The 22,276-nt window shown below is 53.2% G+C and overlaps 1 protein-coding gene across 4 annotated transcripts; it reads right to left on the reverse strand.

Moving 5' to 3' along the window:
* Positions 1–9,799: 9,799 nt before the first annotated feature.
* Positions 9,800–16,772, reverse strand: TMEM220 (transmembrane protein 220). 4 transcript variants are annotated; one of them, XM_029057067.1, is made up of 6 exons: positions 16,640–16,772; positions 15,394–15,423; positions 12,549–12,609; positions 11,133–11,256; positions 10,197–10,205; positions 9,800–10,069 (listed from the first exon to the last, which is right to left on the reverse strand). In XM_029057067.1, exons 1-6 carry the CDS (start codon positions 16,727–16,729, stop codon positions 9,934–9,936), a joined length of 450 nt encoding a protein of 149 aa, XP_028912900.1. In that variant the 5' UTR covers positions 16,730–16,772; the 3' UTR covers positions 9,800–9,933. The 4 variants fall into 4 exon arrangements, with proteins under 4 accessions (XP_028912900.1, XP_028912898.1, XP_028912901.1 ...); XM_029057065.2 differs by having other exon boundaries at positions 10,197–10,256; XM_029057068.1 differs by lacking the exons at positions 15,394–15,423; positions 16,640–16,772 and adding an exon at positions 15,247–15,387 and having other exon boundaries at positions 10,197–10,256.
* Between the last annotated feature and the right edge of the window lie 5,504 nt (positions 16,773–22,276).

Raw genomic sequence — 22,276 nt, forward strand, 5'->3', positions numbered from 1 at the left:
GGCTGCAGACTGTCCATAGATCTGGTCCTGGCTGGTGCATCTGGGGCTAGAACACATCAGTGAGTTCAGTAACCCTCCCCAAGCCCCCACTTGGATTCCATCTTGGGGCCCTTGGGTTCTGCCACCACAGTCCACTTGTGGCTCTGGACTCCAGGAGCCTCCATCTCTTTTTCACTGAGGGAGGGAAAGATGGCAGAGAGGCCTAGAGCAGACCCAGGATTCTCAGCACTCACCCTGTGGTACTGGACTGGAGTGTTAGGCATCTGTCCTGGAAGTGGAACTGCAGACTTCACCAGGGTGTAGGGGAAGGCCAGTAGCTGCCAGCTAGAGAAGAGAGATTAAGACAGATATGAGTGTCTTCACGTCTTCCCATCCCACTCCCAGAACCCCCACGCAGGTTACCTCCAAGCTGGATTCCCTCTTCCATGACTTCTCTGGATGACTTCAAGAGGACAGGGAGCAACCCCACCTCTGTCCTTTCTCCATCCTGGCCCAGTCCATGAGCCTGTACTGGTTTCCAATTCTAGCCTGTTGCTAGAGCCACTGTACCCCAGTCCTGGCCCCTGGAGTGTACACCAACTCCCCTGATCTGAGCCAGCTCATGAGGGTCCAGTGACCAGCACTGAACAAGAGGGTCAGGGGAGTAGTGGGACTCCCAGAGCCCCAGGATGGAACATCTCCTGCAAGACCAGATCAGGCTGATGCACCTAGGGGGGCTGAGCACCTGCTTGGAAGGAAGAGAGCCAGACCGACATGTTGGGTACAAACAGAAGGAACAAGGGTACCCAAATACGACCATTAGCAAAGCATTAAATGCAGACTGGTATACAGAAATGTCAGGTGATTCTAACATACTGTTCAACAGTGTGTATGCATACACATGTATGACAGTGTGGCCAAGATTATGGGTGAGTTTCACAATCATTTTATAGCACAGTTATGTATAGATAATTACACCTTAGAGAGTTCCTAGCATAGCAGTTTTTTGCATCTTTCACTGCTAAGCAGACAGGTAAGAGGTACAGCACTGATCTCTGAGGAATTTGCCTTAAAACAACCTTCCCGGAGCTTACGTGGAGACAGAAAGACATTCCCATTTCCCTTTGGCATTTAAGCCCTTATGTGCCAAGCACTCTCAAGCACTGGGCTAGATACAAGCTAACAGGTTTGGTTACAGCTCCTGTCCAACATGGGGCTCACAGTCTTAATCCCTGTTTTACAGCGGAGGTAACAGATACAGAAGTTGAATGACTTGCCCAAGGACACACACACATGTTGTAGAACCAGGATTAGAAGCCACACTGTATTCTGATCCTGCCTCTGGGGCTCACAGTCTCAAGAAAAATTGCTCACTGATACTTAAAGCTCACAGGATAGGAAGTTGAATGATACATGGACAAGCTTTGCCACATGGAAGGAAAAGAACCAGGTTTGCCAGTCTACAATACTTGCCAACCAACATGGATGCCAAAACCCTCTGCAGGTACAGAATAATAGCATTTCAGCACTTAATTGCAAGCACCGTTCTAAAACACTGGATTAGATACAAGGTAAGCAGGTTGTCCAACGTGGGGCTCACAATCTTAATCCTCATTTTACAGATGAGGTAACTGAGGCAGAGAAGTAAAATGGCTTGCCCAAGGTCGCACAGCACACAAGTGGTGGAGCCAGGACTAGAACCCACATCCCCTGACTCCCAAGCCTGTGCTTTTTCTTCTAAAACCAACTACCTGCCAGGTCAAGGTGCTACAGGACAGTATTTGGAGCTAGGTTACAATCAGTATTTTATTTGCCAGATCCATCGATGCCCATCATGTACATTTCTCATTGTGCTGCATTCCTGCCTGTTTAATTGATCATTGCATTCTATGCCCCATTGGAAACACAATTAGACAGATAACGGTGCAAATCGGTAGCACTAGTATCATCTCCTTCATGCAAGTTACTGTGCCTTATGTCTGTTAACCAATGATGTTTGTTTGCCCTTCTTGAGCAGAAATACGCGTTACAGGATGTTAGCTTAGCCCATGTCTATTCTCGTCTTAGGGGCAAGTATAAGGGCTGCTTTTGTAACATCACCATTAAATGCCCACTGAATTAAGCAGCTGGTAAAATACAACAGAAACATGGTGTTTCCCTGCCCAAGGGGCTTTCATTCTAAGCACACAGATAGCCCTCAATAAAGTGACAGTTGAATGGAGTCACATCCCATGACATGGAAGGGAGACAGACACTCAAGGGTGCATAAAAAAAAAAAAAAAAAGACAGCTTCCCGACGGAGAACATTCCCATCAAGCTGGCTTGGTGGGAAGGCAACAAGAGTAAGTACTATTAGAAGGCGAGTGTTGGAAGAATGGACAACAGCTGGAGATTAGAGCCAACCTCCAGGCAGGTAATCAGGTTGTCCCACGTGGGGCTCACAGTCTTAATCCCCATTTTACAGATGAGGTAACTGAGGCATAGAGAAATCAAGTGGCTTGCCCAAGGTCACACGGCAGACAAGTGGCGGAGCTGAGATTAGAACCCACGACCTCTGACTCCCAAGCTTGTGCTTTTTCCACTGAACCATGCTGCTTCTCCTAGTTCTCAAGTTCTGCACTTAATGTTGGTATTTGTTAAGCACTTATGTGCCAAGCACTGTTCTAACTACTAGGGTAGATACAAGGTAGTCAGGTTATCCCATGTAGGACTCTCAATCTTCATCCCCATTTTACAGATGAGGTAATTGAGGCACAGAGAAGCTAAGTGACTTGCCCAAGGTCACACAGCTAGGCGGCGGAGCCGGGATTAAAACCCACAACCTTTGACTTAAGCCTGCGCTCTTTCCACTGAGCCACAAACACTGTATTAAGCACTTGGGAATACGATAGAGCAGGAATTGGTAAAGGTGTTTTCTGCCCACCATGAGCTTACAAGCTAGAGTGGACACACACACACAAACCCCCTTTCCACCATAGCAACAGCACTGCATCAGTAGCCCACCTCATCACCAAAGTGTACCAGCTAGAGAGCCAGCCCTACATTGGGGTCTTGGACAACTGAGGAGCAAGAGATTCAGTCTCTGCCCTTGTGGGGACTACAGTCAAGTGGGAGGAATTTAGCTAATTAAGGACTGGAAAGAGAGAGAAGGGAAAAAATGACCGAGTTACACACCATTTCAGTTAAAGCCCAACATGTCCACAAGAAAGGCAGCATCCCTCCTCTCTTCTTTCTGGCCCCACCCCTTGCACACGGCCACCCCATTCCAACACCCTCATCCACAGGCAACATGCAGCATCACCCCAAATGCAAAAGGCAGTAGAAGCCACCCCACAACTTCATCACCCAAACCTGACCACCACTCAGGTCAGGAGCATCAGAATTATCATTACAGGAGTCAGGGCCTCAGCCCCTTCCCCTGGGCCCACACACCTGGTAATAAGAACCTCAAAATCAGTACCATAACAATCAGTATCAGGTACCCCACCCCCCACTGGCTTGAGGCCCAACACAAAGGTACCCGCAGATTTGTAACATCATCAGTACAACAGCTACCAGTTGCCCTCACCCCATAGAAAAGAGAAAAACAGGGAGAGAGCCTGAACAGCTACAGCTCCCAACTCACCAGACCCAACAAAGGAAACTAGGCTCTGTCTCCTTCCCCAGGCAAAGTGGGAGAGAGTAGGACTCAGGACCCTTATGAAACGTGAAATATCCCAGGAGCCTCTGGAGCCTTAAAGGTCAAGATCCCGTAATCCACACTAATGAGCACCTGGGAGAAAGAGTTTGCCTTGTTAGGGAAGGACTTCCAGCAGATGAGAAACATCTGAGTGTAGGTGTGGTGTCTGTGCTCTAACTCCAGAAACCCGGGTGAGGAGGAGGAGAGGAGGGGAAGAGTCCAGGGGTCCCCAGGAGTCCCCAGGACTCTCATAGTGACTCCCAACCAAGTCCACAAGGGGATCAGTTCTACTTTCTACCTGGGGACTTGTTTCCTGGATATCATGTGATGTTCTGTGCCTTGAAAGTTAGGTGTTTGAAGAAATCCAGCAGACAGCCTCCTCCCCTCTCCTGTCCTCTTGCTCCCCATTCCTCCCTTAACTATAGTGCTCTGCACACAATAAGTGTTCAATAAATACTAGTGATAGATTGATTGATCCATGAGAAGCAGAGTGGCCTAGTGGAAGGAGCAAGGGTCTGGGACCCAGAAGACCTGGGTTCTAAATCCCCGCTCTGCTACTTAACTACTGTTGTGACCTTGGGCAAGTCATTTAACTTCCCTGCACCTCAGTTGCCTTATCTGTAAAATGGAGATTAAGACTGTGAGCCCCAATGTGGGACTGGACTGCGTCCAGCCCAATTATCCCACATCTACCCCAGCGCTTAGAGCAGTGCCAGGCCCAGAGTAAGTGCTTCACCGATACCATAATAATTATTATTATTATTGGGTTCAGGTTAGAAAGCATTTATTCATTCATTTGATTGTATTTATTGAGCGCTTACTGTGTGCAGAGCACTGTACTAAGTGCTTGGAAAGTACAATTCGGCAACAGAGACGATCCCTACCAAAAATGGGCTCACAGTCTAGAAGGGGGAGACAGACAACAAAACAAAACAAGTAGACAGACAGCAATAGCACCAAAATAGGTAAATAGAATTATAGATATACATACATTATTAATAAAAAAAGAATAATAAATATGCACAAATATACACCAGTGCTGCGGGGCAGGGAAGGGGGTAGAGCAGAGGGAAAGAGTAGGGGTGATGGGGAGGGGAGGAGAAGCAGAGGAAAATGGGGACTCAGTCTGGGAAGGCCTCCTGGAGGAGGTGAGCTCTCAGTAGGGCTTTGAGGGGGGAAAGAGAGTTTGGCGGATGTGAGGAGGGAGGGCATTCCAGGCCAGAGGAAGGACATGGTCCAGGGGTCGACAGTGGGAGAAGCGAAAACAAGGCACAGTGAGGAGGTTTGTGACAGAGGAGGTGAGTGTGAGAGCTGGGCTGTAGAAGGAGAGAAGGGAGGTGAGGTAGGAGGGAGCAAGGTGATGGAGAGCTTTGAAGCCAATAGTGAGTTTTTGCTTCATGCGAAGGTTGATAGGCAACCACTGGATATTTTTGAAGCGGGGGATGACATGCCCAGAGTGTTTCTATAGAAAGATAATCTTGAGAGAGTACAATACAAGACAGTTGGTAGACTCATTCCTTGCCCATAATGACCTTACAGTCTAGAGGAGGAGACATAAATTAATATAAATAAATAATTCATAATATATAACTCAAATTCTTTTAAATTTGATTTTAAGTTCTTATTGGCCTCACAACACCAGAAACAACTGGTCCTGTGACCTGAAGAGGAAGGGGAGGGTCCGGCTAAGGGGAAAGGAGTTGAGGGTGAGCAGGGGTCCTTGAAGGGAGGAGGGTGGGGCCAGAGTTGAAGGAGGGGATGCGTTGGGGCAAAGGAGAGGCAGAGCTTTGGGGGTCTTGAGGGTGTGTGTGCAAAGAGCAGCCCCAGCTGCATGAAGCCCAGATGGGGAGGGGTTCGTTGGAAAGTGGGCTGGACCCCAAGGTGGGCCTGAATGTGACTCTCCTGAGAGGCTGTGATGTGGGTAGGGATGGGCAGAACCAGCCAATATGTGACAAGCCCTGTACTAAGCCCTGGGGTAGATTCAAGCATAACGGGTTGGACACAGTTCCGGTCCCAGATGGGACTCAGTCTTAAACCCCATTTGACAGATGAGGTAACTGAGGCACAGAGAAGTGAAGTGATTTGCCCAAGGTCATACAGCAGACAAGTGGCACAGCAGGAATTAGAACCTAGGTGCTTCTGTCTCCCAGACCTATACTCTACCCACTAGACCATGCTGAGCGCCCCGGGGATGATACAGAACCTTCCTGTTCTGCTGTGGACCTGATGAGCAGGTAAGACATGGTCACTACCCTCAGAGTCTTTCAGTCTAATGGGTGAGACCTGGAAATCCCAATCAGAAAAGGCTCACAAGAGAAAGCAAATATAGTGAGAATCAATCCATCAATGGTATTTATTGAGTGCTTACTATGTGCAGGGCACTGTACTAAGTGAGATTGGGATAGAGAAGCAGCGTGGCTTAGTGGAAAGAGCATAGGCTTGGGAGTCAGAAGACCTGTATTCTAATCCCAGTTCCAGCCACTTATAAGCTGTGTGACTTTGGGCAAGTCACTTAACTTCTCTGTGCCTCAGTTACCTCATCTGTAAAATGGGGGTTAAGATTGAGCCCCACGTGGGACAACCTGACTACCTTGTATCTACCTCAGCGCTTAGAACAGTGCTTGGCTCATAGTAAGGGCCTAACAAATACCCTCATTATTATTATTTATTACCATAATGAGCTTACAGCCTAGAGGAGGAACAGGGAACCATCATGCAGCTCACAGCCCTATTTTCAACACCTGCTGTGGGGGCAGTGCCTCAGCTGGCATCACGGTGAGAGACAGGGCAGCCGTGCCTGCCTCAATGAAAAAAGGACTGGTTGTTGATGGGCAAGATGCCGTATTAGGAAAGGGAAGGGAGGCTACAGGCACCATATTCCTCAAGGGCACCAGTGCTACATTATGAAAGAGTAACTAAGCCAATATCGCCATTTTAGAGAAGGGCACAGAGGCTGCTGCCAGAAGGAAGAAGGCCATTTTAGGGAAGGGAAATGAAACCAGAAACACCATTGAGATTATGGGTGGGCGCCATTTTGGGGAAGGGCATCGAAGCCATTTTTGCCATCTTAGTTAAGTCGCTCGCCATCTTGGAGAAGGGCAAGAAGGCTAACGTCAGAACACAGGCTAAGGGCAGAAACGCCATCTTAGATAAGGGCACTGAGGCCGCATCTTCCTATTGGTTAAGGAACGCCATTTTAGAGAGGGGTAATTTGTTCATAAATACCATTATGGTGAAGGGCAAAAATGCGGAGAAATGCGTTGAGGCTATCGTCGTCGTATTAATTCGAGGGTAGAAGCGCCATTTTTAGCGGGGTAATTCGTCCAGCAATTCCATCTCGGAGGGGAAAAAATGCCTTTTTGGTTAAGGGCAATTTATTCATTCAATTGTATTTATTGAGCACTTATTGTGTGCAAAGCACTGTTCTAAGCGCTTGGGAGAATATTAATATAACAATAAAAAACTATAGATTTCCTGCCCACAACGACCTTATGGTCTAGAAGATGAGGCTGTTAGGTGCCTCTTGTGGGCAGGGCCCATGTCTTCTTTAATAGTACTCTCTCAAATCCTTAGTACAGTGCTGTACACACAGTAGGTGCTCAGTGAATAGTATTGGTTTGAAAGGAGAGATTGTTTGCCATTGGTTGTCCCTCCATCTTGCATCCAAAAGAAACTCCTTACCCATCACTTTAAGGAACTCACTGAGCTCTCTTTTTCCTACCTTACCTCGTTGAACTTGAAGAAGCAGCGTGGCTCAGTGGAAAGAGCATGGGCTTTGGAGTCAGAGGTCATGAGTTCGAATCCCAGCTCTGCCACCTGCCAGCTGGGTGACTGTGGGCAAGTCACCACCTGCCAGCTGGGTGACTGTGGGCAAGTCACTTAACTTCTCTGTGCCTCAGTTACCTCATCTGTAAAATGGGGATTAAGACTGTGAGCCCCACGTGGGACAACCTGATTCCCCTGTGTCTACCCCAGCGCTTAGAACAGTGCTCTGCACATAATAAGTGCTTAACAAATACCAACATTATTATTATTAGTACAACCCAACTGCACTCTTTGCTCCTCTCATGCCAATTTACCGTATCTCCGTCTAGTCTTTCTCTCCAAGCCCTCGTCCACATCCTCCTTCTTGCCTGAAACACCATACCCTTTCATATCCAGACTCTCCCCATCTTCAAAGCCCTACTAAAATCTAATGTTCTCCAAAAGGGCCTTCTCTGACTCATCCAGCCCTTCCCTGCTAAGACCTCCCTTCCGCATAACAATGCACTGAGCCTGTTCCCCTTTAGCCCTTCGATATTCACCTCTACCCCAGCCCCACTGCACATACGTACTTGCCCATCTATAATTCATTTTGTCTATCTCCCTCCCCCAAGTCTGTAAGCTCTTCGTTGGCAGAGATAATACTAATAATGTTATTGTTAAGTGCTTACTATGTGCCGAGCACTGTTCTAAGCGCTGGGGTAATAATAATAATAATAATAATAATGTTGGTATTTGTTAAGCGCTTACTATGTGCCAAGCACTGTTCTAAGCGCTGGGGTAGACACAGGGGAATCAGGTTGTCCCACGTGGGGCTCACAGTCTTAATCCCCATTTTACAGATGAGGTAACTGAGGCACCGAGAAGTTAAGTGACTGCCCAAAGTCACACAGCTGACAAGTGGTAGAGCCGGGGTTCGAACCCATGACCTCTGACTCCAAAGCCCGTGCTCTTTCCAGTGAGCCACGTAGTTCATGTCTACTTTATAGTATTGTACTTAATACAGTGCTATGTGCTTAATACAGTGCTATGCACACAGTCAGTGCTCAATGACAACTATCGATTGAGTGAGTTTGGAGCTGGAATCAGGGGTCTTGGTTTGGGCTGATGGTTAGGGTTAGGATTTAGGATCGGATTATCGTTCACTGACCAAAGCCCAGATTTGGATATGAAGACAAGTATGGCTCAGATTTACACACTAGGTTATGTTTTGTGAGATAATAATAACAATAATAATAATGTTGGTATTTGTTAAGCACTTACTATGTGCAGAGCACTGTTCTAAGCACTGGGGTAGACACAGGGGAATCAGGTTGTCCCACGTGGGGCTCACACTCTTAATCCCATTTTACAGATGAGGTAACTGAGGCACAGAGAAGTGAAGTGACTTGCCCACAGTCACACAGCTGACAAGTGGCAGAGCAGGGATTCAAACCCATGACCTCTGACTCCAAAGCCCGGGCTCTTTCCACTGAGCCACACTGCTTCTCAAACATGAACATTAGAGATCAGGGAGAGGGTTCTTTTTTGTTGGTTTGTTTTTATTTTTATGGTTTTCACTGAGGGCTTACTACAGAAGCAGAGTGGTTTAGTGGAAAGAGCATGGGCTTGTTAGTCAGAGGTCATGGGTCATAATCCCAGCTCCGCCGCTTGTCAGCTGTGCGACTCTGGCAAGTCACTTAACTTCTCTGTGCCCCAGTTATCTCATCTGTAAAATGGGGATTAAGACTACGAGCTCCACGTGGGAAAACCTGATAATCTTGTATCTCTGTCTTAATCCCCATTTTACAGAGGAGGTAACCGAAGCACAGAGAAGTGGTGGCTTGCCCAAAGTGACACAGTAGACAAGTATTAGAGCCGAACTGGAACCCCAGTCCTCTGACTCCCAGCCTGTGCACTAAGCCTCACTAGTTATGACCAGGGGTTAGAGTCAGTGGGCAGGTTGTGATTAACAGCAAGAGTTGGGTTAGGACTGGGTCTAGGTTGAGGCTTAGAGGTTTAGCCAGGGTTTAGGCCTGTTTGTGCTGAGTTTAGGAAGACTACCTGGAGGGAGGGGGCATGGGGCAGATTTACCATACCTGGAAGGAAGAGAGAGGGAAGGGAGAGAGGGTCTCATGGAAGCCTGAGTGGACTTCCTCCTCCATCATGGTCTCAGAGAGCTGGCTGCACAGGAGCCCTCGAGTGCTGCCAGGGGTGGGGAATTCTGAGCTTGAGGAAAGATCACCCCAATTCCCTCTCCCTTCTGCCACCCGACTTCACCCTGACAGGTGGGAGCCCGGGGAGGTGGGGACCCCGACCTGCTGTTCCTGGGTCTCCAGATGCAAGACCCAATTCAGATGCCAAATTCCAACAGTCAATCAATCGTATTTATTGAGCGCTTACTGCGTGCAGAGCACTGTACTAAGCACTTGGGAGAGTACAAGATAGCGGAATTGGTAGACACATTCCCTGCCTTCGGGCAGGGGGCGACATGGCCGGTTGGAGTTCATCGGATGAAACATGGCCAACTGCAGTCACAAGACTTCCTTGCAGTGGGCAGGCCACGAGGCTCGCATCTCCTTGTTCACGTAAACGTAAGCCCACAGCACAACCGGGCAGAGAGAGATGGAAACAGCGACAGCCAGACGGGCTCCTCCACCCACGGGGCTTCTGGGAAAACAAAGAGGCATCAGGGGTTCCTCGGTGCATTTACAAAGCGAAGAGACATCTGTGAGACTCACACTGCTCCGCCCACAGACCCCCAGGCCACACTTCAACCTAGCAGGCCTGAACTTACTTTGCTGAGCTGTGGCAGAGAGACATCCACACGGCGACGATGAGCAGGCCGAACAGCTCCCTGAGAAATAACCCCGGTTAATGGCTGGAGGGAGCCGGTCCCGGAACCACACGGGAGAGATCACTCTGCCCCTCGGAAACGCCCCTGCCCCCTTGACCACCCCGGAATGGGACCCTCTCACCCTCCTAAAAACATGGCTGCCGGAACCCGGGACTGGGCTTGGAGAGGGGCTAGACGGTCATGGCTACCACGACCCTGACTTGGGCTAATGACCCAGTTTCCCCATTAGCCCATTCCCCTTCAATGCGTCAGTGCCTCCCAATGGCCCGGTCCCACCTGATGGCTCTTCTGGTACCCCAGTTGCCTCCAAGGACCCAGTCCCCTCTTATGGCCCTTCTAGTAGGCCAAACCCCTCTGACGTTCAGCAGGCCCCCAGGCTGGGGGTCCCCATGCGGATGCAGGGCCCAGGGTGGAGTTCTCTACATGTCGGTGTTGAGAGCTTGCCTTTGCCAGGCATGAGAGAAAACATTCCAGCCTGGAGCTGTGGGGGACCCTCGAGGTTAGGGAGCACGGGCCAGGCTTCCAGCCTTGCCTGTCCTGAGAGTCTAGCCCAGCGGGTCTGGCCCGGGCACACACAGGCGCACACACACACAGCTGCTTATGTGTCACCAGGACACAATCTCTTCAGAAATCCACTCTTCAGTGAAAACGGCCAATCTGAGAGGCAGGCAGGCAGGTGGCCCACTGATTTAGGCTTGAAGTGTTTCCCAGAGGGCATTAGCAAGCACAGTGGGAGGTGGTGGGGAAGGGAGGAAAACATCAGATGGACACAGAGAGCACAGAGCTGCCGAGAATTTTGACTGTTGAACAATCTAATATTTGGTGAGCCCAAGTGCACGTGTATCACAGTGCCAGTCTCGCCGGTTCACTGCTCACCTGCCTTCCTCCTCGTTCAAGAGGTCCCGGTGGGCGTGGCGGGCCCAGGACCCTCCAGACCAAATGGCCCCCGCGGCACAGAGGAGAAGGTGCAGCTCAGTCAGCCTCCTCCAAATGGCGTTCCCTACGGACAAACAGGCCGGGGCTGCTCGCCTGCATCTGCACCCTGAGAAGCCTCGGGCCACGGGAGCCCGAGGCCTGAGCCCACCTCTGTGGACTGGGCCTCATGGGGGGTAGCGAGTGGAAACCCCCAGCTCCACAGAAGGATCTGGGATCACTGACCATGGAGGCGGTCACTTCCCAAACCCGCTCAGCCCAGACTGCTTCTCGGCACCACCGGCCCACTGCCCCAGAGCAGGGGCCGGCTGCTACGGCTCCTGCTGTTGAAAATGAATGACCACGGAGGGCTTAGTGGAGCCGGCAGTGGCCACCTGGCCGGAGGTGGCCGGGCCAGGGGTCTCGCACCGCTTGAAGAGTGGTCGGCCTTCAGATTTCCCTGCTTTCTTCTGGGTGACGGGCCCAGTTCCCTGCACCCAGGTTGTCAATCCTCGGGGGCCTCCAACAGCTTCACAGGACGGTGTCCCAGGTGGTTGTCGTACTGTACTTTCCCGAGCGCTTAGTACAGTTCTCTGTTCACAGTAAGCACTCAATAAATACAATTGAATGAATGAATGAATCAATGGTCACGGGTCCCCACCCCAAAGAGAAGCCTGCTGTTTGCTGCTGCAAGGAGGAAGAGGAGGAGAAGAATGAGAAAGAGGGTTCCCTTTGAAGAGCCACGAGGAGTCTCTCGAGTGAGAAAGTGACTTTAAATCTAGGCCCCTGGAAGTGTTTTTTTGTTCTCCATTCTAAGCCTCAAAGCCATTCCCCACTCTGGGCACCAGAACCCCTGGGGTAGAGAGAGGGGCCTCTCAGAGAGGCCTGAGCTTGGCTCTCCTGTTTGTGGGAGCCCCAAGCGCAGCCCCAGGCCCCTGGGTCGGCGAAGAGGAGGGTCTTGTTCCCGCTTTCTCCCCTGGGCTCCCGAGAGCTGCTGCCACACTCTGCACAGGCAAAGAAGTTCCAGGAGAAGGGAGCAGGGGTTGCTGGCTCGTGGCTTTGCTTTGCAGCTTTGCGACAGGAGTCCCGGTGGCCTGGGGACCAGAACAAACCCTTCCCAGAGCCTCCCGTTCGCACGATCTTGGTTTTGGAGTTCAGTTCCCGGACAGGCTGCCCACGCCCTGGGGAGGCCCGCCCGGCCCCTCCCAGGCCCCCAAGCTTGTGCCTTAGGCTCGTGACTGCATCAGGCTCGCAGCCCAGCCGTCAGCAAGCCACTGGCTTTCACACTCAGAGGTCTGGGCCTCCAGTGGGGAGCTAAAGGGGGAAATCCAAGACCAGGACCAGCCCCGGGACCCACCCGCTCCCACCGAGGTCCGGTACCTGCAACCTGAGGGCTGAGGCCAACCAGCAGGGACAGGAAGGCTGGAACCGCATAAGCCACCTGTGAGCAAACAGAACATACCCGTCCCGCACCTGCCACTTCGGAGGGGCAGCGGCGTGACCGGGGTGACTCTCTGGGGCGGAGCCTGGACCCACCCGAAGCCCCCGGCAATGAAATCTCTACCGCATCAGCCTCCTTTCTGACGTCCCACCTCTCCCCACTTCAGTCAGTACTTCACTCCGCTGCCCGGATTATCTCTCTACAGAAACGTTCGGGGCCTGTCAACCCCCTCCTCAAAAACCTTCCCAGACTAAGCCCCCCTTTTCCTCTGCTCCTCCTCCCCTCCCCATTACCCGACTCCACCCTCCCTCTAACCCCCTCCCAGCCCCACAGCACATGTATATACGTACATATTTATTATTCTACTTACTTTATTAATGATGTGTGTATATATATATAATTCTATTTATTTATATTGATGCTATTGATGCCTGTTTACTTGTTTTGATGTCTGTCTCCCCCTTCCTAGACTGGGAGCCTGTTATTGGGTAGGGATTGTCTCTGTTGCTGAATTGTACTTTCCAAGCACTTAATGCAGCGCTCTGCACACAGTAAGCACTCAATAAATATGACTGACTGAATGAATGAATGAAATCTCCAGTGGTTGCCTATCAACATCCGTATCAAACAAAAACTCTTCACTATTGGCTTCAAAGCTGTCCATCAACTTGCCACTTCTTACCTCCCTCCCTTCTCTCCTTCTATGTCCCAGGCTGCACACTCCGCTCCTCTGGCGTCACTAACCTGGGCCTCGATCTCGCCTGATTCGCCACCGACCCCTGGCCACATCCTACCTCTGGCCTGGAACTTCCTCCCTCCTCAAATCCGCTGAACAGTCACTCTTCCCACCCCCCCCCCAGAGCCCTACTGAAGGCTCACCTCCTCCAAGAGGCCTTCCCAGACTAAGCCCCCCTTTTCCTCAGCTCCCCCTCCCTCCGCCTCACCTCGACTCGCTCCCTTCGCTCTTCCTTCCTCCCCGCCACCCCACAGCACATATGTATACATCTGTAATTCTATTTATTTATATCGATGCCTGTTTACTTGTTCTGATGTCTGTCTTCCCCACCCCCCCAAGACCGTGAGCCCGTGTGGGCAGGGATTCATTCATTCATTCAATAGTATTTACTGAGTGCTTCCTATGTGCAGAGCACTGTACTAAGCTCTTGGAATGTACAGTTCGGCAACAGATAGAGACAATCCCTGCCCCATAACGGGCTCACGGTCTAACTGTCTCTCTTTATTGCTGTACTGTACTTTCCAAGAGCTCTGCACACAGTAAGCTGTCAATTAATACGATGGAATGAATAAATGAATGAAAGAAATCAGCCGGACCGGTCGACTGTGCCCGAGCACAATTCCTCCCAGGTGTCAGGACTGTGCACTGCCGAGTGAAGGACCCCGGCCCCCGCCCCCTCCCCTCCGGTCGCCTGAGCTGCGGGGAAGGCGCAGCAGCGGCCGGGCGAACGGCGTTTGACAGCCCTCCGGGCACAGCCCACTTGGGACCCTATTGGGGCTCTCGCTGCAAGTGGAACTGAAATAGAGGACTAAAGGAGAAGGGGAAGCTTTAGGCTCGCAGCACCTCCTGCTCTGAGAACCACATTTCCCAGAAACCTCTGGCAACGATGGGCTTTTGGAGAGAAGGAACCCTGGTTCTCTCTTCCAGCCTGCTGAAACCAACACACTCCAAACTATTGAAAATAACTGATTTTCGCCCCTCCGCTAATTCAACACATCCTCCTCCTCTCTGGAAATTATTATGTGCCCCTTTCTCTCTTTTAAGACTATGAGCTCCTTGTGGGCAGGGATGTGCCTCTGACATCTACGGTCAGGAGCTCAGGAGCTTAATAGAGCGTTCTGTCCAAAGCAGGCACTCAGTAAAGACTGCTGATTGACCGACTGGGAGATCGATCAGCTTTGTCGACTCATGGGTGCACACGGTCAGGATTTTGTCTGCATCTTGTCAGAGTTCACGTGCTTCCAGGAGGTGGCTGGGGGGGGATCCCCGCTGCAGAATTAGGGAGCGTTCTTCCGGCCCTACGCCTCCAGACAGAACGCGACATCGTGTCGGAAGACATGGTCGTGAACACGGGTGCCATGTCGGTCTAGGTGGGGGTGCTATAGTGCGTGTTTACTCCTGACAGGACTCCCGGGTCATCAGAGAACTCACTACATCGACGCTTGCCTGTCTGGGGTGTGTAGGCTCTGGGTCCGACTTGGCTTTCCCCATGTTCCCTCCCTGAATAAAGGAAAGTTTGGGCTCCGAGCTGAGGGTTCGGCATACTATCTGGAGGGGCCGGCTCCTCCCCCAGCTCCTCCCCAGTGTCCCCGACAGGAAGAAGTGTGGCCTAGTGGACAGGGAACGGGTTGGGAGTCAAAAGGACCCAGGTTCTAACCCTCGCTCCACCTCTTGTCTGCCGTGTCATCTTGGGCAAGTCACTTAGCTTCTCTGTGCCTCAGTTCCCTAATCTGGAAAATGGGGATTAAGACTGTGAGCCCCACGTGAGACAAGGGACCGTGTCCAACTTCATTACCTTGTATCTACCCCAGCGCTTACTACAGTGCCTGGCACATAGCAAGTGCTTAACAGATACCATAAAAAACAAACAAACGAAAAAAAACAAACAGTCCAGCGCCCACCGCTTGCCCCAGGGAGGGTCCCTGCAGTCCTGGGGGCATCGGGCATCACGGGTCGGGACGTCGTGAGGAGCCGGGAGTCCGCCGAGGGCTCTCCCCGACGCTGGCAGAGGTCTAGGGTGCCGGGTTCATTTGGCCTGGGCTACTCACCATCCACAGCCCTGCATCAGGGTCGTTCACCTGCAACGTCAAACCAGATTCCGGTTTGATTCCGGTCGCTCGTTTCCATCCACTGCTGGGGCTCACACCCTGTGGCTAGCCTGCTTTAGCACAGTTCGGGACACACACACGGGGACACACACACACACACACACACACACACATACACAGACGAGCTCAGTAGCGGTACAGAAGCATCAAGGCCTGGTGGAAAGAGCAAGGGCCTCGGTGTCAGGAGCCCTGGGGTTCAGTCCCAGTTCTGTCATTTGCCTGCAGTGTGACCTTGGGCTCTGTGCCTCAATTTCCTCATCCAGGGGAAAAAAATTAAAAAATAAAAAAACAACAACCCAGAAACAAAACAAAGACCAACAACAAAACATACCCCATCGCTTTCCACGCCACCAGACAGGCGGGAGCCAGAAAACCATAGGCTGTAAGGCACTCAATCAGCTCGCTCCCTCCTGTCTATCTTGGTTCCTCTCCCATGACAACCCAGGCCACACGCTCACTCCTCTAGGAGAAGGGAAGCCCACCCCCCCACCCCCTTTCTGGGTTCGCAAGTGGAAGTGCTGGTCGTTTTCGGGGGAAAGAGAGGGAAAGCCCAAACCGAGTTGAAGATCCCCCCTTTCGGACACGGGGCCCGGGCCCCCCGGCCTCGCCCGTCGACCCCCTCTGACCTCCCCTTCCAGTGGGGGAGCCCCGGGAGGGGCGGGGGCTGGGGCCGAGGGGACTGGATTGGATCCGCCCCCGCCTCCGGTACGGTGTCTGCACCTGGTCCGCGCTCGGCGCCCACCACACTTAGAGCCCACGGAGGACACACGTACACGGGCGAATACACACATCCGCACGGCACGGCCATGCACACGGATCGACACGGCTGCGCACAGCCCCCTCCCCCCCTCCCCGGTGGGGTGTGGGGAGGGGGAGAGGGGCGGGAGAAGAGCGGGGCGGCGGAGGGGAAGGAGAGCGGCAGCTGCCGGTTGAACCTAAAACGGTTGCCAGTCTGAAGGGAAGCGGGAGGCTCACCGACCCAGAGCCGACCCCCCGACCCCACCCCCCGGCCCCCGGGCGGGCGCTCAATAAGTACTGCACCCACAGACCCAGACGCCCTGCCGCTCACTGACACAGATGCACATGGGGCCCTCGCACCCGCACGGCCCCGCCGCCGCTGAGCCCGGCCGGGCCGGGGGCTCGTGGACTAGGCCGGCTCCCGCGCGGCCCCCGGCCCCGGGCTGACCTGCACCCAGGCGGCCAGGGCCAAGAAGGCGGCCATGAGCAGGTTGCAGCCTCTCCAGAGCGCCGGGGCCCCGGGCCCCGCCGGACACATCCCGCCGGCCCTCGGCCCTGGACCCCGGACCCACGACCCCGCCCCGCCCGCGGCGGGGAGCGAGGGAGGGCGGGGCGGGGACGGAGCCCGCCCCGCCCATCCTCCTCCTCCTCTTCCTCCTCCTCCTCCTCCTCCTCCTCTCCTCCTCCTCCTCTTTCTCCTCTCCTTCTCCTCCTCCTCCACCCGCCCCGAGGCTGAGCCGGGCAGAGCCTTGGGGAGAAAGCCGCGCAGGCCGCGCCCGACCCTGCTCCCCGACAGCTCCTTCAGCCCCCGCCGCTCCCCTCTTCCCTTCTTCCTCCCTCCTTCCCCAGCCTCTGCCCTCCTCCTCCTCCTCCTCCTCCTCCTCCTCCTCCTCGCCGCCCTCTCCTCTCCCCACGCCCCGGCCCTGGGGCCGCTCACAGTCCTTGGAGGCCGGGCCGGGCCGGGGTGGGAGCCGGCGCCGGGCACACAAGGAAAGATTGAAACGATAATACAGCAAAGCAGGTTAGGAAATCAAGGACAACGAGAAAAACACCAGGCGCTGCGGTACACTGTGGCCAAAAAGGGTTTTTTTTCTCAGCTGCTCAATGCTTCAGCACCGCTCCAGCAGGGTTCCAAATCCGCCCCGGCAGGGCTCCAGCACCACCCCGGCAATGCACCAGTAGGACTCCAGCACCACCCCGGCCGGGCCCCAACAGGGCTCCGGGAATACCCCGGCATCACTCCAGCAGGGCTCCGGGAGGGCCCCCCGGCACCGCCCCCCCACCCTCCACCCCACGCCAGATTCCAGCGGGACCCCAACAGCACAGTGTAAACTCTGCCAGGCATAACCTTCCCCTGTTGTAAAGTCCCTGGCCGCAGCCCTGTCTCGGCCTGCCCTGCCCCAGGGGCATTCAAGCCCCAAGATGGAAGGAGGGGCAAGGAGTGGGTTGAGTCTTCCTCGAGGGAAAGGGGGAACCCTCACCTTTCATACCGTCTCAGACGTATCAGGACCCGTACCCCATTGCCTCGGTCATGCCCCTCCAACGTACTGGTACCCTGCCTTCCCGGGGCTCTGTCCCAGGACTGAGGGGTGTGGGCTAGGGGCATTGTGTAGGCCCCGGGCCTCTAGTTGGCAAAAGAGAAGCCCGTGGTCACATATCTCTGAATCATCTACACTCTGCCTCAACTTCGAGCTGCCTCCAACGGCAGCCAGGAGAGCTCCCCGGCCTGGGCAGTCATTTGGAGATTATTGCCACCTGGAGAACCCCAGCCTGCCGGATCCGTGGTGTGCCAAATAACGCGGGGGTCGTTTCCGCTTCAGCCACTCCAGGGTGTTTCTGTCGGGCCGCAGCAGGATGGGGTAGCGCTCGGGGACGAAGATGCAGTCAAGAGCCCGGCGCCGGAGGCGAGGATGGAGAAGATTTCCACGGACACCGTGGCCTCCCCCTTGGTGCTCTGGTACACGGGGAGGAAGGAGGCCCAGACCCTGCAGAACAGCAGCATGCCAAACGTGAGGAACTTGGCCTCAGTGAAGCTGTCGGTTAGCCTGTGGGCCAGGAAGGCCACGGTGAAACTCACCAGGGCCAGGACACCCAGGTAGCGCAGGACGAGGTAGAAGGCCGTCACGGAGCCCTTGTTCCACTGGACGATGATCATATGGGCTCAGAATGCAGGTCCATGTCCGGGAAGGGTGGAGCGGTGCCCAGCCAGTTCCCGCAGATGGTCGCCTGCACCGGGAGCAGACCAGGACCACGGAGGTCAAAGCTTTGGGCCCCACCCACCTCCTGGCCCTGCTCCCCAAGCTCATGGTCTTGAAGGCCAGAACCACGGTGATGGTTTTGCCCAAAATGGAAGAGGCGGCTACAGTAAACACGGGGCCAAAAGCCATTTATCAGTGGAGACAGGAGGCCAGGCTGGGATGGCCGATGAAGGTCAGGGCGCGGGAGAAGCAGAGAGTGAGGGAGTCGAGGAGGGTAGAGCTGAGACCACTGTTATTGGCTCAGACTACGGGGGTGTGTCGGTACTTAATGAACACCCCAAGAACCAGGGCCGTGAGGAGAGAGATGGAGAGAGCCATGCAGACCAGGACCAGCCCCAGAGGCTCCTTGAGACGGGAAGATCACCAGTTTGGGGAGGCAGCTATTTTTCTCCATGTTTGGATACTCATTTCCAGGGCACGTTACACACTGCTCCTTTTCTAAGGGGAAGGAACAGAATCTCATTGCTTTCTTCTTAGGTGCCAGGCACTATACTAAATACTGGGGTAGCTACAAGATAATCAGGTGTAACACAGTCCCTGTCCCACATAGGGCTCATAGTCTTAATCCCCATTTTACAGATGAGGTAACTGAGGCACAGAGAAGTGAAGCAACTCCTCTAGAATGTAGGCTTGTTGTGGGCAGGGAATGTATCTCTTTATTCTTGTATTGTACTCTCTCAAGCATTTATACAGTGCTCTGTACACAATAAGCGCTCAATAAATATGATGAACTGATTGATTTGCCCAAAGTGACATAGCAGACAAGAGGCAGAGCTAGGATTAGAACCCAGGTCCTTTTGACTCCCAGGCCCATCCTCTATCCATTAGAACAAGCTATTTCTCCTGTCTCCTGTGTTGCAGGGCTCCCCCACCCATTCATACTCTGCTCCCCCTCACAGTTTCCATCCCTACCCCAGTACTTAGCACAGTGCCTGGACACAGTAAGCTCTTAACAAATGCCATAAATGATAATAATGATATAAAGAGAAGTTTCATTGGTGAGGGGCCTCCTGGAGGAGTTGTGATTTTAGGAGGCCTTTAGAGAAGGGAAGAGCTGTGGTCTGTGGATGTGAAGCGGGAGAGAGTTCTAGGCATGTGAGCAAGCAGTCGGCAGCGGACAGATAAGAGCGAGGAGTAGCGAGCAGCGTGAATAGGCTATGGCGACCTTCCTGCGCAGACTCCCTCCGATCTGCACCCCCTTCACTGCAGTTTCTACAAAAACGTTCAGGACCCGTCACCCCCCTCCAGTGGTTGCCCATCCACCTCCATATCAAACAAAAACTCACATTGGCTCTAAGCGCACCACCCACTCGCCTCTTCCTACCTCCCCGGGGCTTCTCTCCTTCTCCAACCCAGTCCGCACACTTCGCGCCTCTAGTGCTAACCTTCTCGCTGGGTCTCCATCTTGCCTGTCTTTGCAACCAACCCTAGCCACGTCCTGCCTCTGGCTGGAACACCCTCCCTCTTCAATCCTTCAGGACAATTGCTCTCCCCCGCCTCAAAGCCTTATTGAAGGCATATCTCCCTCCCAGAGGCCTTCCGGACTAAGCCTCACCTTTCTCATCTCCACTTCTTCGTCGTCGCACTGAGTTACTCCCTTTGCGCTTTTCCCCTCCCAGCCCTACAGCACTTATGTACATAGCTGTAATTTTATTTATTTCTACTGACCGGAAGCTCGTCGTGGGTAGGGAATGTGACTGTTTATTGTTGTGGTGTACTTTCCCAAGCGCTTGGTGCAGTGTTCTGCACACGGTAAGCGCTCAAAAAATACGACTGAGTGAATGAATCCCTCCAGCAGAGGGCACCGTGGCCAGGCAGACGCCAGTCCCCAACCCCGCCAGCAGAGGGCGCCGTGACCAGGCAGATGCAGTTCCCTCTCACCCCCACCCCCCCCAGCAGAGGGCGCCGTGGCCAAGTAGAGACCAGTCCCCCCACCCCACCAGCAGAGGGCACCGTGACCAGGCCGACTCTGGTTTCCCCACGCCCTCCCCGCCGCAGAAGGGCACCATGGCTGGGCAGACACAAGACCCTCCACCCCCCTCAGCAGAGGCACCGGGGCCGGCAGATGCCAGTGTCCCCATCCCCCAACAGAGAGCACTGTAGTCAGGCCAGGCAACCACACACACGCACGAGCAAGGAGGGGAGGGGGGCATCACTCCCAAATCCAAGTGGGAGCTTTGGCCTCACCTGCACCAACAGACACAGCCCAGTGGCCACTGCCTGGGAAAAATAATAATAACAATAATAATAACGTTGGTATTTGTTAAGCTCTTACTATGTGCAGAGCACTGTTCTAAGCGCTGGGGTAGATACAGGGTAATCAGGTTGTCCCACTTGAGGCTCACAGTCTTAATCCCCATTTTAGAGACGAAGTAACTGAGGCACAGAGAAGTTAAGTGACTTGCCCACAGTCACACAGCTGACAAGTGGCAGAGCTGGGATTTGAACCCATGACCTCTGACTCCCCTGTCTGTGCTCTTTCCACTGAGCCACGCTGCTTCCCTAAAAGTCACCTTGGAAAGTCACCACCACCACAACAGGCTGAAGGATCTTCTGTTAACTGAGGAGGAGTTCACAGAATACAGGACCAAGGCTCCCCTTTCTTTATTTCCTCCCACAGAAAGGTTCCCAGCCCTGGGCCCTAAAAATTAATTATTGCTAATTAATACAAGCCAATCAGGTCGGACCCAGTCTTTCTGCCACTTGTCAGTTATGTGACCGTGGGCAAGTCACATAACTTCTCTGTGCCTCAGTTACCACATCTGTAAAATGGGGATTAACTGTGAGCTTCACCTGGGACAACCTGATTACCCTGTATCTTCCCCCAGCGCTTAGAACAGTGCTCTGCACATAGTAAGCGCTTAACAAATACCAACATTATTATTATTATGTCTCACAAGGAGCTCACAGTCTTAACCCCATTTTCCAGATGAGGTAACTGAGGCACAGAGAAGTTGTGGCTTGCCTAAGATCACACAGCAGATAAGTGACAGAGCGGGGATTAGAACCTAGGACCTTCTGACTCCCAGGCCCGTGGTCTATCCACTAAACCATGCTGCTTCTCAGATTTATTTATATGTTCATGCCTATTTATATAACATATAATTTATTTATATATTAATGTCTATCTCCGCCTCTAGACCACGAGCTCATTGTGGGCAGGGATGTGTCTGTTGTTAGGTTGTACTCTCTCAAGCCCTTAGTAAGCGCTCAATAAATACGATGGAATAAATGACTGAATCCTGGCATCAAAAGTATTTCTTCAGCATTATTACCAGCACTGAACCCTGGACTAGGGAAAAGGAGTAATTCCAGCCTCCTGGCTCGCAAGAGGCTCACACTGGAAGGGAGTAGGGAGGTCGACAGGAAATATACAAGTCAAACAAGTCACATATAGTAACCCAAATTTCCAAAGAGGAAAGGTGAACTGCCCAAGTGCCCCCAGATGGAGGAGGGAAGGCGGGTCGGGGATCTCGGCCCTCAGACGCCAAGAGGCTCCAGGCCCAGCCGGCCCTGTCTCCCCGGCTACTGAAATAGACAAAGGTACACGACTGGAGGATGTCACACAGCAGGAAGACAGCCCAAACGATGCGGGGCGCCGATAACGCAGCCAGAAGCTCTGCCTTGTTACAATTTTTATTCCTGCACTCGTTGTGCAAGGCGCTGAGCTATTTAACAGCCGTTGCGTCACAACAGCCGCATGCCACCCCAGCTGAGCCCTCGTCTCCCCCTTCCTCCTCTAGGTCTATAAACTCCCGGAGGGCCGGGACCGTGTCAGTTACCCCTGCTGCAGCCCCGGGCTCCATTTCCCCACATTCTTCACGAGC

The sequence above is a fragment of the Ornithorhynchus anatinus genome, unplaced genomic scaffold (genome assembly GCF_004115215.2).
Source record: "Ornithorhynchus anatinus isolate Pmale09 unplaced genomic scaffold, mOrnAna1.pri.v4 scaffold_264_arrow_ctg1, whole genome shotgun sequence".
NCBI lineage: Eukaryota > Metazoa > Chordata > Mammalia > Monotremata > Ornithorhynchidae > Ornithorhynchus > Ornithorhynchus anatinus.